Below are 14,324 nucleotides of genomic sequence, written 5' to 3'. Positions count from 1 at the left end.
GTCCTGGAAGTCCTTGGTGTCCTTGTGCTTTATACTTCTCCCTCCCCCCCCCCCCCTTCCCATGCCTCCTCCCCCCGGGCCCTCTCCCTTCCACACATCTCCCTGCTCTCGGATGTTGTGTTTGTGTGCTTCCCCTTTTCTCCCCATCTTGTCTTCCGCTCCCTCTTTTTGTGTATTTTGTTTGTCTGGTCGATTTGTTTGTGAAGTAAATGTTAGCTCTTTCACGAGCCTCGATTCAGTATACAAAAAAACAAAACAAAACAACAAAAAAAGACAAAAGGAACAAAACAGGTTGTATGGTTTCATTGACGCTGACAGCAAATGTAATGAATTGCATGCAACCTAATGAATAGGCGAGAAAGAGAAGTGGGGGGCTGGGGGGGGGGGCACCAACACGCGGAGATGAAGGGGGAGACTTGGACAATGGATGTGGGGAGCAATTGCGAACATAAAAAAGATGCATCGGATGGACAAGATGGATACAGAAGGAAACTCCCAAGAGGGAAAAACTGGAGACTTGGAAGGAGGAGGGCTTGGGGTTGGGTGAAGGGTGGCGGTTGTGGGTGGGGGCGGGGGGGGGGGAGGTGGAGGAGGGTTTAACGAGGGTAACAAGGGTAGAAAATATCATTGTTTTGGATTGGGGATGATCTGGGGATAACGAGAGTAGAACATATCACGGTTTTGGATCGGGGATGATCTGAGATGGTGTTGGACAGATGCCTTGAAGACATGGAGGGAAGACTGAGATTGTAGAGAATGTGGAGGTTGTTTCCACAGTTGGAAAAAAAGAAGAACGGATGGGTGGTGGTGAGCAATGATCCTGGATTTCAATCGTTTCACCAGAAGGGGGGTTGATAGTAGACCCTGTGTGCCCTGCAGAAACCTGGGGGACAAAGCACGAAAATAGCAGAGGGTGTAAGACCAGAAAGGTTGCGATATAAGACGAAGAGATGACCGGCCTGTCGGCAATGGAAAAATTGATAAGCCCATAGACTCAGCTTCATCGCAGAAGATTCCAATGATCTTTGTGGAGGTCTGAGGATAGGGAGGAGGTTGGAGTCATCAGAAAATAGATAAAGGGGATTTTCCAGAGAATCAGAGATTATTGATGAAGATCAGCACTAGGACTCGGCCAAGAACACTGCCTTGGGGCACTCTAGCCTTGACAGGGAGAGAAGATGAGAGGATTCTGTTGAGAGTCGCACGTTGGACTTTGGAGAGTGAGGTGGGGATGCCAGACTGTATGAAAAGCATGAGATATGTCCAGACAGACGGCCCTGATCTCATGTCTGACATTGAGAGCCACCATCCATTGTTGGGTGAGAAGCAGCATGTCCAAGGTGGAGTGGCCTGGTCCGAAACCATATTGATGATCTGAGATGAGGTTTTTGAAGAAAAGGAAGGATTTCATATAAACTGTGATGATGGATTCCATGACCTTGCTGATGATTGGAAGTAGGTTTGTAATTATTTAACGGGATCAGTTTTTGCACCTTTTTATGTAACTCCAAGATGTTAGCGGATTTATAAGCAGATGGAAGGTGGTCCCGGGCAAATTATAGGGTGAAAAGGGCAGAAAGAGGATGTGCAAGAGCAGCAGAGCAGGTTTTTAGGACACGACAAAAGTAGCAGAGCAGGTAGCATAGTCCGCTAGTGGAGTCAAAGTCGAAGTTTGATAGAAATTTCTGCACATTCTCAGGTGCAAAACATACAGAGTCCAGGAGCAGTTGGGTATGACTGGGAAGGGTAAGTACAGAGGGAGGGGGTTGGGGACACAAGATTCGGAAACAAACACAGAATTGAGGTGTTCCGCCTTCTTATGGGTGAGTCAGCTGTGGTGCCATTTGCACTGAGAATACCATAGAATAGAGATGTGGTGGAATGACAAATATTTTAACAGGATACACTAATGCGCAATACTATCCTGGAGGATCGATCATGTGACGTATCAAAGCAATATTCACGATATTTATCCTAAAACAATAAACCCACAACCATGGGAAGCTAACAATCTCTGGAGGTGAACAGTGCAATATTTGTTGTGCCAATAGACCCCAGGTGTTACGTGGTACTGACATCCAATCCCATTCTCTTCACCTTATATTAGAGCATTCAGGAGGTGTCTGGTTACGTGTTGGTGGCACTAAATGAAGTGGAAGAAATACCATTGGAAAACCTACATCTGATCCGTGGAGCTCGCCTCTACATGGGGCGCTACGCACTGGCCGTCATGGTGAACTACAACAAGGCAGAGGCCGGACGAGTGCACTTAGGCCTGCATCACCTCAACCTCCACAAGCTGACTGGTAATGGCTTACCACATCCACAGAAGTTCCACCACCGTTTCTAATCCATTACCATATATATATATACTATATAAGAGAGCTGTTGGTCTGTCTGTCTTGTCTGTCTGTGTGTGTGTGTCGCCATTTTTCTCAGATATGGCTGAACGGATCTTCGTCAAACTTTCATAGGTCCATCAGTGAGTGCCTGGGAGTGTTTTAGGCAAAAAAACGTATTTATTTATTTTTAAGTTTGTTTTTTTTGTTTGTTTTTTATCGCTCTTTCGTGCCTAAGCCTTTTTGATTAATGACAGTTATAATTATATACAAGTACACATTCACGTAAATAAATACAAAACAATTCGCAAACATTTGAACACAAATAAATCAAACAATTCCGGAAGTGTACGAAGTTGGTAGTAAAGCTTCTTCTTCCTGCACATCATCATACCTAACTCAGAAACGTGATGAACGGTACATTCACCAGTGTGTATTCAACGAAAAGGTAAAATGATGATTTGACATTTGTGATGGATTCTGATTTGGATGTAATTGCTTTTCCATTATATTTGCCCTCGTTTCAAATATGTAAATGTTTCATTTTCGCTTGACCAACGCCAGGTACTCCAGCTATAAATGCTTTTATACTTTACTCGGGGTACAAATACAAATACAACTTTGTCTGGGGGGGTAACATAGGGTATGTGGCCGCAGCCTCATGTGGGGATCTGGAGGACCGAGAGAGGGGCGTAAATTCTCTACGAAAATGTGTACCGTGTAGCGCCACCTGGTGTTGGTAGCAGAGGGTATTACAATTTTATTTTTTTACCTGGGCAACACTGAGGTTAGAGGGTATTACAATTACCTTTTTCACCTGGGCAACACTGAGGTGAAAGCATTCTTTGCACGGGTAAAATTTTTCTCCTTCTCATCCCCCTTCCCCCAAAACAGAGGGGCCAGTCAAAGCCACCTCCCACCCTCCCCCCTCCTCCCCCCCCAAAATATGTATGTGTAGTATATCTTACCCCTCTCTCTCCCCTCACGCACCCTTCCCTCTCCCTTCCTCACCCCTCCCTCTCCTCCCTCCCCCTCTCCCCCCCTAACCCTAACAACTTTTCAGTTACATCTCCTATTATAGAGCCACGTTGCATTTGTTTTTACAATAACTACCACTTGGTGACAGACAGTTCCACATCCATCACTTACTGCCGTAACCACAGAAAACTGCAATCGAGAACTAAAGTGTTGAACCACAACCACGTTGACCGTGTACATTCACTGTAAGCGTTTGTCTGTAACAGAAATCCTGATTGGTGGTGTGTACATCATGAAGAATCGCTACCTGTGCCACGTTAACACTATCGACTGGAAGGACATTGTAAGCCCCAGATCGCTCGTCCACATCGAGATGGACAACACAACTGTCTGTAAGTGTAGGAATGTCCTTTTAGTCGTCCGGTTATTTCTGTATAAGTTTATTTATTTATTTTCAATTGTTTTCACATTCAATTCCGATTCCTGCACTGATACTGCATTTACAATAGGTGAATTAATAATAGAAACACGAGCAGCAGGAAGTCCATCTTCTTCTCCTTTAACACGAATTATTTCACCCTTGGGTGGTCAGACAAGGAAGCCAGGCCAGGCCTGACACTGGGTTCGTATGCATCATGTGGCTGTGGGTTAGCATCAGATACATCAGATCTCGCAGATGCAGTTCCCCCTGTAGGTAAGAGAAGAAAATTGGAATTTGGCCAAGATGCCGGCGATAACTGGCATAGTCTTCATGAAGGACAGCGTGCCCTCCACCAACTAAGGCCGATAGAGGGGACACCCAGTTTAACGGCCTTCCGAGGGATGGCACACACATTGATGAATTGCTCTACACGAGACCGTTTATCGTTGGGCAGAGATTCAAAGTCGGACTATTCAGCTAAAAAGGTAAGTGCACATATCTCTAAGTTATCCTGCCAAAGAAAGTATCATACATAAAATGGATTCCTCTGTTGCCATTGCCATAAGATTTAAGTTGCCATACGCAAGATTATAAAAGGGTTTCCCATGCAGGATATTGGGGTCAGGAAGGAAATGAATAAAATATGTAGTGCAGTACTTTAAAACGACAAAACTTTTCAGTTACATCTTTTTTTTAAACAGAGATCAAGGCTTATAGAAGAGATATAGCTTAAGGCTTGAAGAGGAAGAAATGTGGGGATGGGGAGGCAGCGTATGGTGGGTTGCAGGGGGAGGGAGGGAGAAGATTCAACAACAGTAATGCTGTTCCCTACGACAAAAAAGAAAGTGCCTGTCATATCAAAGGTGGTGTGGTAAATTCAACCACCGAAGCGCAAGAGATGTTGCTCTTAATAATGAAAGATGCAAAGAATATTCCCAAGCAGTGATTGTTTTTCACCCTCCTGCTCACCCCTTCGGTTTGTTAGTTGTCGGTTGATTTGTTCCTTTTCTGTTTCATTCCCGCTTTTCCCCTTCCTCTTCTTGCTGTGTTTCAGCTTGTTCACCCCCCCATGCGTCCTTCTCATCCTCCTCTTGATCTCGTTCTCACTTCGACTCTGCTGTCCTAGTTGCTCTTGCTCTTCCATGAACCGCAATCACATGTACACAAAAATAAAATACCCAAATAATGAAACAAAACAATAGTGCCACCATCTCAGACAAGATCTGGCGGAAAGCCAGAGACCCGGTCCAATGTTTTGGCTGCAATGTGACCTCCATCAGGGTAGACTGGTAATCGAACGTAGCATTGGTCGATTTATGATTTTGCCCTGTCTTCCTAAAAAAAACACGTTTCTAATTCGTTTTCTAAAAATTAGTGCATTCCCATTTATGGAATATCAACCGAGAGGTTATTTATACGAGCGTAGATGCGTAGCGAGATAGAAGAATACATCGGACAAAGTGATAATGAAGATGTTCATCAATTGAAAAATAGATGACGGAGATATCCTGTCACATTGAAAATTGTATTAACACATAAATATTCTTTTGAATTATGAGATTTGTGGCAGAAGCACTATAATGACTCGTAGTGTGGACATGGAGACCCTCAAGATAAATGAACAATAGAATGTTCGTTTCCACTTTAATTAAATGTAACTTTTATCATTATTCTTATGGTTGTATAGCATAATTTAAGGAACCAGCAAATAATCCATCCTTAATTAAATATTAAATCCATTTGTATCTTAAAATTCATTTTCTTTAAATTAAAATATAAAATAAAAAAATTTTAAAAAAATAAAAATTTGTGTCTTAAAATGTATTATTTGTATAAATATTAAATCTTTTTAAAAAGCAAATAATCCATCTTTATTTGGACTGGTTAATTACCCCGACTTCTAAGATGTCTAGATGTGTACGCAATTGGTAGATGGCTTGTACGGCGCTTCGGGCTCCTGCAAGTGAGTGCTCTCCAGGAATTTCAGGAATTATGTAGAAAAACCAATGGCATCCATTCATCTGCGTAAGATGGTGGATATGTAGCACTTCTTGGGTGAGGTCAGTCATGTGTTACACTTAAGGTGGTGACTTGTACAACCCAATTTGGGGATGACAGAGTCTACCACACGTGCGACATCTGAAGTAGTTATTGAGGTTAGCATCTCCTGTAGTTGTGGGACGATGTTGTTTGTGGTGACAGCATCTGTTGTGCAACTGCTCCAACCACTTGTCATCACGATGGCTTATTCCAGCCCAGGTGGCATGTCGAAAAATAGCACCGCAAAGTGGGCGTAACCCCATAGCCCATGCATGGTGGAAACCAATTTCAAGATGGCTGCCGTGCGGCCATATTGAAAATCGCAGCACGCCCATTTTTGAAAGGAACCTTCCTCTACTCAACCCCAACACACACTGCAAAAATGGATTTAATCGGACAAGCCGTTCTCCTTGAAATTGACGGAAACCAAAAGTTGACGGATGCCTGGACGACGCCCGTGACGACAATACCCCTTAGCCCAATTTGGGCTGAGGGGTGAAAACAAAACTGATATATACGGTCAAGCAGCCTGCGGTACCAGCATGGGCCTAGAATTAATCTCTTGTGTTAATTCCTAACTATTTATTGGACAACGCATCACCCTTCTTCTGATGCACATTCAAACAGGAAAATTCTGAAGCTGGCATTTCCCTACTTAATACATCGAGATGGTCATACCACCCGAACACGGAGCATACCAAGCTATGCATTTCTGACTGTACGAAAGTTATTCCTAGCCCTCCATCCCCCTGTACAAACATAACCTCCATGTATTTGACCAGCTTGTGATTTTGTCAAAGTCTGAAGAGAGGGAAGAGGCTGCAGCCTTTGTGGCTGAAAGATGAGTGATGTCATGGCAGGGGGTGGAGTCATCGCAAATAGACAAAGGGGATTTTCCATAGAGTTAGAGAGAGCATTATGAAGATCAGGAATAGGACTGCGTCAAGAACACTGCCTTGGGGCACTCCAGCTTTGATAGGGAGAGGAGATTAAAGGGTTCCATTGAGAGCCACAAGTTGGCTTCAAGAGATAGAGGAAGTCAGTGTGGAGTTGGCCTTGGCTGCATTAAGCAGAGAGTTTGGAGAGTAAGGCAAAATGTTAGACTGTATCAAAAGCACGAGATATGTCCAGAGAGACGGCTCTGATCTCATGTTTGATGTTGCGGGCCTCCATCCATTGTTGGGTGAATAGAAGCAGCACATCTAAGGTGGAGTGATTTGGTCTGAAACTAAATTGATGATCTGAGAAGAGGTTGTTGGAGAAAAGGAACGATTTCATATCAACTGTGATGATAGATTCCATGACCTTGCTGATTATTGTAAGCTGATAGGTCTGTTGTTAACAGGATCAGTTTTAGCACTTATTATGTAGTGGGTGATGTTGAGCACACACGTTTTGCGGAATTTTTCAAATGCACTGAGATTGCCTTCAGATGTATTCCCTCCCAGGAAGAGAAGGCAAGTTCTCTCAGAGCAACTGCCTCACCACAGGATTCCGTGTGCCATTTGTGGGGAAAATGTTCCGATAAATTGAAGATGAGATGGGATGAATCTGAGCATGAGAGACATCAGGTTTCTGTGTCAGAATTCCGAGGCTGAGTTAACATCAGGGGCATTCGATATGTGAGATCAGTCATGAAGAAAGATGGCTGCTCACAGTCCCTGCCGATCTACCTGAGTGAACTGCCAGCTCTCTGAGAATAGCTAGAGAGATGTTGACTTTCACGAGCACATGATCAGATAAACCAATTGTAGCAGAGGAAATGCAGGAGACATTTGCTGGAAAGTTAGTCATCACCAAGTCCAGAAGGGAGGATTTGCCATTTGGAGACATCTGGGCTGGAAAGTTCACAGATTGAGTCAGTCCCATGGAGTTACATAAGTCCTTTGCTGAAGTGACATATGGCTGGTGAGAGAGGTGCCACCAACACCCAGCCTTTATCTACATATGAGGACTGAATTGAGATGAGTGGTTAAAATTTATCCATTTTGTCTGAGAGAGAGACGTAGATGGAGTCATCACTGTTTGGAGGACGGTACAACACACAGATTAACAAGAGGTAGGAGCGGAGGGGAAGTTGCAGCAAGAAGTACTCCTGGGGGGGTTTGGGAGGTGTAAGACCAGTATAAGGGCAGTGAGAAATTGAGTTATTGCTGCAATGTGTTACACTTTCCAAGCAAAACTTACTATCCAGTAAATGGGATTTGTTGAAGCTCCTGAGTGTTGTCATCAATTAGGAAGGAGGAAGAAAAATCAACCTTTTTGTACTTGCTAGACATCCACAGAGAGTCACCTGGCAATGGTTGATGTCACTGCCTCAGAATGGCCACCCAAAGGTACTGGGTGTTTTTTTGTCGGGGAAGTGATGGAGAAAGATGGGGAGATAAAATTGGCAGAGTGGAGGATGTGGGCCAGGGGAAAGGGGGAGTGGCATTTCATACGCATTATATCAGACTTTTCTTGCATACTCTTCCATTCTGGGAATACAACAACACGACCACTAATGGTTATCTTGACCCTCTGTATCATAAAGGCATTTAAACAAAATGAAGAGGGTGGGGGACTTGTAACTTGTCCCTCACTCAAACTCTCTAAAATTCACCCCAAGTTCATCCTGATCGCATCCTGTTCAATATTCAATCTCAGTTTGATCTTTGTTCGATCATATCTTTAGAAGGCCGCATTATATTCCCTAGAAATGCAAATAACTTGGTTTTATTCAAGCAAATGGCCCACTCCTATTCCCAAACTTCATCAGCGATCTCTCTCACTCTCTGGAAAATCCTCTTTAGCTTTGTTGCTGATGTCTCTATGTCTTTGCTTTTGCTGATGCATGAACAAGCCCTAATTAAAGGCAGGAGTGACCTGTGTCAGAGGATGCCACCATTGATCGCTTTGCAAAGACGCATGACAGACGGTTCACACTGACACTTCCCAAAAATATAGAGGTAGACTAGACTAGACTGTTTATAAATACAGTAAAGCCTCAATTTAACGGACTAATTGGGAGGATGGGTTGTCCGTTAATGCCGAAAGTCCGTTAATGCCAAAAGTCCGTTAAATCGAATGGTTATTACCCTTGCCAGAGGACAGGGTATTGAATTTGGGTCTGTTTGTTTGTCTGTCTGTCTGTGTCCGCACAGAATAAGTATGCTTTTCTCTGCAACCGTTGGTCAGATTGCCAATACATTTTCAGCATAGGAGTGCCTCCTCCTGTGGAATTTTTTTATGATAATTATGACGTCATATGTCACGTGGTATGGGCGCCATCTTGGAAAACTGGAAAAAAAATTGCACCGCTATATCTCCGAAACCGCTCCATGGAATTTTTTTTAACATGTCTCATTATCAAGTACTCCCCATGGGGAACAACATATATTCCTTATGATGTCCTCAGTGCCTTCTTTATGATGTAATAATTAGACAAGTAGAACACTTGATCCGATCAGTTTGAAATTTCTTAAGCATGACCTACACAAAAATGATATGGGAGAATTAAATTGATGACGTTATTGGTCACGTGTTTTGGCAGCCATATTGGATTTAACATAAATCTACATTGTCAATAAACCACACAAACACAGCAGCTAACATAAACACCCCACAAAATACACCACACTGACAAGGCTTTCATCCACAGCTTCATGGAGTACTGCTTTCCCAACTGAGATGGCTCCCCTGCCTCACACCTTCATTAGCTTGACGCCGTGGAAATGAAGGCCTTTAAGATTATTGGAATCTCCCACGATGAAGATGAGTCCATGGCCTTATCACTTTCCCATTGGAAACAGGTTAGTGGTCTCTTTGTCTTCTATGGCCTCCTTTCTGGTCTTGCACTGTCTGCTCTTTCCGTGCTCCCTCCCCCTCCCCCAGTTTTCTGTGGGGTGCACATGGTCCACCATCAACCCCCTTCTGGTGAAACTACCTAAGTCCAGGATCACTGCTCACCTCCACTCATTTGTTCCTATTTTTCCCACCTGTGGAACCAACTTCCACATTTTGTTCAATCTCATTCTTCACTCTAAATCTTTAAGACAGCTGTTCACCATCATCTCAGATCATCCCCCATCCAAAACCTTGATCTTTTATGCCCTAGTTAACACCTCTGCCAAGCCGTCATCCTTCCGGATTTCTAGTTTTTTCTTCCTGAGAAATTGCCTCTGTATACATCTTGCCTACCCATTGTGTTCTTCCCTACCCCTCCTTCTTCACACCCATTGTTTGTCCAAGTCTTCATCTCTTTTATCCTCCAACCCTGCTGTAGGTGTCATCCCATCTCCCCCTCTCGACGAGTCAGGTTCACTATGTTAACAAATATAATTTCGTTCAAAAATTTGGGAGATTAGCAAACCTGTACATTTTTGGAATCATCAGAACATGGAGAATCCGAAAATCAATGTTGGCATTTGCACAGACACAGATTTTGGATTTTCAAAATGGCCGCCATAAAATACATATTTTGCGCTATCTCGGCTTCTATTCAACCTAGAAACTTAATTAAATAAGCTAATCCTATGTTTTCTGGGTCAAGGAATCCAATAAAGGCCTCAAAATACTGCTCAGGATTATAGAAAAGCAACAAACAAAGGTGATTGAAAACCATTGTCTTAATATTTGTGATATAACTATTACATAATACATGATATTGCAAGTCCTTTGAAGTTATAGGTATGGGTTTATAAAGCAAGAAAGCAGCCTTGTTAGTATCAGATTGAACTACAAGTCCTATACACAGGATCTACGAGGTCTATACCGTTCAGGAATATGCTTTTACAGATCTTCATCATTGTCCTGAGTGTCATTTTCGCAAAGGTGTCTACGCAAATGCCAACATTAATTTTTGGATTCCTCATGCTCTGAATGTTCCAAAAATGTATAGTTTTGCTAATCTCCAAAAATGTTGAACGAAAAAACATAGTGAACCTGACTATACTGTTCCTTTTCTTTTGTTGAATCCGGATCCATTCTGTGTTCTCGCTCTTCCACGTACCTTGACTCTGTCTACAAAAAAATGTTTTGTACTGATTATAAATACGCATTAGTGATGAACCAAAGTTTTGTTACTGATTAAAGTGTTACAATATGCATTTGCATTTTGTATTTCAAAAGTGAACAGCGGGTAATTCCTCATCCCACCCGTGAAGGCTTGAAATCAAGTTTTCATATTACAGCCTGCTCAATATTCCGGAACTCTCTTATTACTACTACTACGACTACGTTAGTGGCCCCAATTATTCCTACCTTGTGAGTTCTGCCGAGAAACGTTTTTGACCAAAGTCATTCAGGAAGCAGCTGGCCAGGCCTGAAGTACGACTGAAGCTGGCAGTAATTTGTAATTTGTTCAGTGTGGCGGTGATTATTCATCCACCATTCACGAAAGACACAATAGGTTCTCTAAGATCCACCAACGACCAGTGATATAGACGGGTCCCCCAGCTTAACGTCCTTCCGATGGATGGAACACACATTGATGCTTCGCCGTGTATACAAAACACCCGGATGTCAGTTTATAGCTGGGTCAACATTTAAATCCAGGTTATACAGCACAAAATCATATTCATATTCGAGTGTGCATACCTTTACGCTATCCTGACAAATTTGACATGGATCTCCCTCTCTTGCTCTCTCACCCTCTCTGTCCTGGAGCAGCTGGACATGTATTAATTAATCTAAAGCATACTTTTTTGTGACGAATTGCATTACCTAATCCGATTTCTTCCACAGGTCCTCACTGCCACCCACAATGCCGTGCAGGATGTTGGGGTCAAGAGGAAAAGTATTGTCAGACATGTACGTAATTTAGAATTTACAGTCAGAACAAGTTTTGATTTGACATTAATACAAAACTAGTTTTTTGATGGTCAGGCCAGGTAATTAAAAAGACTCGAAGTTTCCCTGTAGCAGAGTCATATAAAATTATGTTTGGTTAGTTTCTATGCAAAAGGGAGGTAGATCTTGGATTTGCAGAATAGAAGAGATGGAGAAAACTATATTATATTTACTGGTATTTCAGGACCCATGGACTGGTATCATCCAGCCCTGTTGTGGAAGCGACATCTGCAGTGTTGGCCAGAAACCTTTCCATTTCGGAAGTCAGAAATCTCCTGTGCACAGAGAGGAGCCTGTATTGGGATAAGTGTAGGGGATAGAAAATGATGGATTGGGAAATAAAATTGTGGATAGGCCATTTAATGCAACTAGTAGTCCCGTTGGTCCATTGGACCAGATTTTCTTGGTCTTCACAGCCTTGAAGCATACCTACCTGCTGTAGTGCTTAGCATTAGATTACCTTTCACCAAGCCGAGATGTGCTAGGACCAGGGCGGAGGGGGATAGGGATTATACATTCGTTATTATTATTGCCAAATGATATTAATATTATAATTATTGTTAATATTATTAGTACTAGGGCATTGCCCGTACTATATCTATATCTAAAATTATATCCCCCCCCTCTATTTACATGAAATGGTTTGGTCCAAAGCGAACGGTTTGCGAGTACGGTGACAATCCCCCCCCTCTATTTACATGCAATGGTTTGGTCCAAAGCGAACGGCTTCCGGAGTTTGGTAAAGAAATCGCCATCGCGTGCACAAACGCGCAGGAAAGCGAATGAATCGCAAATTCGGTTTTATTAGTTTTAAAACATAGTTTAACGCCAACATAGTTTGCAAACGTGAAATAAATGAATACGCTGTCAAATGTGCCATCCGAGGCAGAGTGTGTCCTCCACGTTCGGCACACGCGATCGTTCGCTGCTCTCTGATTGGTTGAATCGTTTTTTGGACATAGCTCGGTAAGTAATTGTCCGATTAATATGAAACCTTGAAAAGGCACATCCTCGGGTCCCCAGCAATATACCTGGCAAGTTAAAAGTATATCGGACCCGTGGTTGTCGAGAAACAGCGGTCACAGACAAACAAACGTACAGACGTACAAACGTACAGACGTACAGAGATTACTGGAATTATAGATAGATTAACTAGCCGAAACCCGTGGAACATCCACGGAGAGGAGGATGTGGTGTATGGATAGAGTGTACCATTATGGATGGCATAGGGGATTTGCTTGTCCGAGTAAGAGTTAGGAAGAAAGATGAGAATGAAGAGTGCGTATATGAACAACGATCGCCGACACCGGCACAAATGCATGCTCTGGATTGTCCACTCAGTGGACGGCTTGCTTTCGCCTTCGCCTGTCCAATCAGCGGACGGCTTGCTTCGCCTTCGCCCAGCAGACGCCAATACGATGGCGTCGTAAGATGGCGTCGTATCGGCAGTTAATCGGATGCTTTTGGCCCCCAACGTCGGCTAATTCCGATTTTTCGAGTATGGCTGTATGTGATAAACAAAGAGTGCGGTTCGTAGATCGTAAATCCATTAGTGCCGTGGGCATCGGGTCACTGGGTGTGGCGTAAAAGGGATAACAAAGTCGAGTCCTTACGCTATTATTATATAGATTAATATATGCTTTGTTACAATGTTATCATTGCTTTTGTTATATATTTTCGTAATTAGAATGCCATGCCATGGAAGGACCTATTAAACTGCTCTATACACCTTAACATGGTGTGTGCTTGGAAACATGGAAATTCTTCCGATTTCTTTTAGTTGATTAACGTAATCAGCTGAGGAGATCATAACGATCAATTTGGTGCATCACATTCCACATCAGGAAGCTCCAGTATAAATCCACAAAAAACATGCCACACACACACACACACACACACACACACACACACACACACACACACACACACACACACACACACACACACACACACCTCATCCATTTATAGTAGATATAATTAGCCTTTTTTAGCCTGGTTGGCTTCTTCGACGAATGACCTGAAATATCTGTGAAAATCTAAAAAAAACAAAAAAACAATTCCAACAGAAGCCTGTTAATAAAATGATTAACATGCTTCTGTTTACCATGGCTGATTATATATCAAGCAGGAGATACAATAGAATCACCTGATGAAGGAAAGACAGCAGATGATTGTGAAAGAGGTTTTAACGTTCATAACTGTCCAAAACAGTAGCGAGGTTTGTTTTTTGCATTCAAAATGTCGGCTCCTGATTTAACTAGTGTGTGAGAAAGAATAGAAAGATTATCACATTCTTGATGACCTCTATAAAAGTGACGTGACACTTTTCCAACAACATGAGGCTTCCTTCAACTGTCCTTCTGTTATTACTCTCTTACAGTGACCAGGAGGACCTGTGCACCTCAATGTGATGGACGCTGCTTTGGTCCAGACCCAAGTGACTGCTGTCATAAAGAGTGTGCCTCGGGATGTTCGGGTCCTCGTGAAACCTCCTGCTTTGTATGACACACACTCACGTAATTATGTTTTCACATCATCACATAAATGCACTCACACATATACGTACAGACAGTGCATTATGCTTTTTCTTCATGAGCTAGCTGAAATCATGTTTGAGCTGGAACTAGGCTGATGCATAAACGGAGTCACGATAGAAAATGGATGAAACTCAAGACAGACGTCATTGCATTATTTCCAGAAGCCGAATTGAAAATGAC

The 14,324-nt window shown here is 42.8% G+C and overlaps 1 protein-coding gene across 2 annotated transcripts in view; it reads left to right on the top strand.

Annotated features, from left to right (window-relative positions):
- LOC137437512 (epidermal growth factor receptor-like) overlaps positions 1–14,324 on the top strand; it is a 559,201-nt gene that overhangs the window by 435,866 nt on the left and 109,011 nt on the right. For both annotated transcript variants that reach the window (XM_068131899.2, XM_068131898.2), the window contains exons 3-6: positions 2,108–2,306; positions 3,584–3,709; positions 11,503–11,568; positions 13,988–14,106. In XM_068131899.2, the coding sequence (XP_067988000.1) occupies positions 2,108–2,306; positions 3,584–3,709; positions 11,503–11,568; positions 13,988–14,106 (510 nt within the window). The remainder of the gene's footprint in view (positions 1–2,107; positions 2,307–3,583; positions 3,710–11,502; positions 11,569–13,987; positions 14,107–14,324) is intronic.

Source organism: Myxine glutinosa, chromosome 12, assembly GCF_964187855.1.
Source record: "Myxine glutinosa chromosome 12, kmMyxGlut1.1, whole genome shotgun sequence".
NCBI classification, from domain to species: domain Eukaryota; kingdom Metazoa; phylum Chordata; class Myxini; order Myxiniformes; family Myxinidae; genus Myxine; species Myxine glutinosa.
The sequence above is the reverse complement of the archived record's forward strand: the minus strand, read 5'-3'. Positions and strand labels throughout refer to the sequence as shown.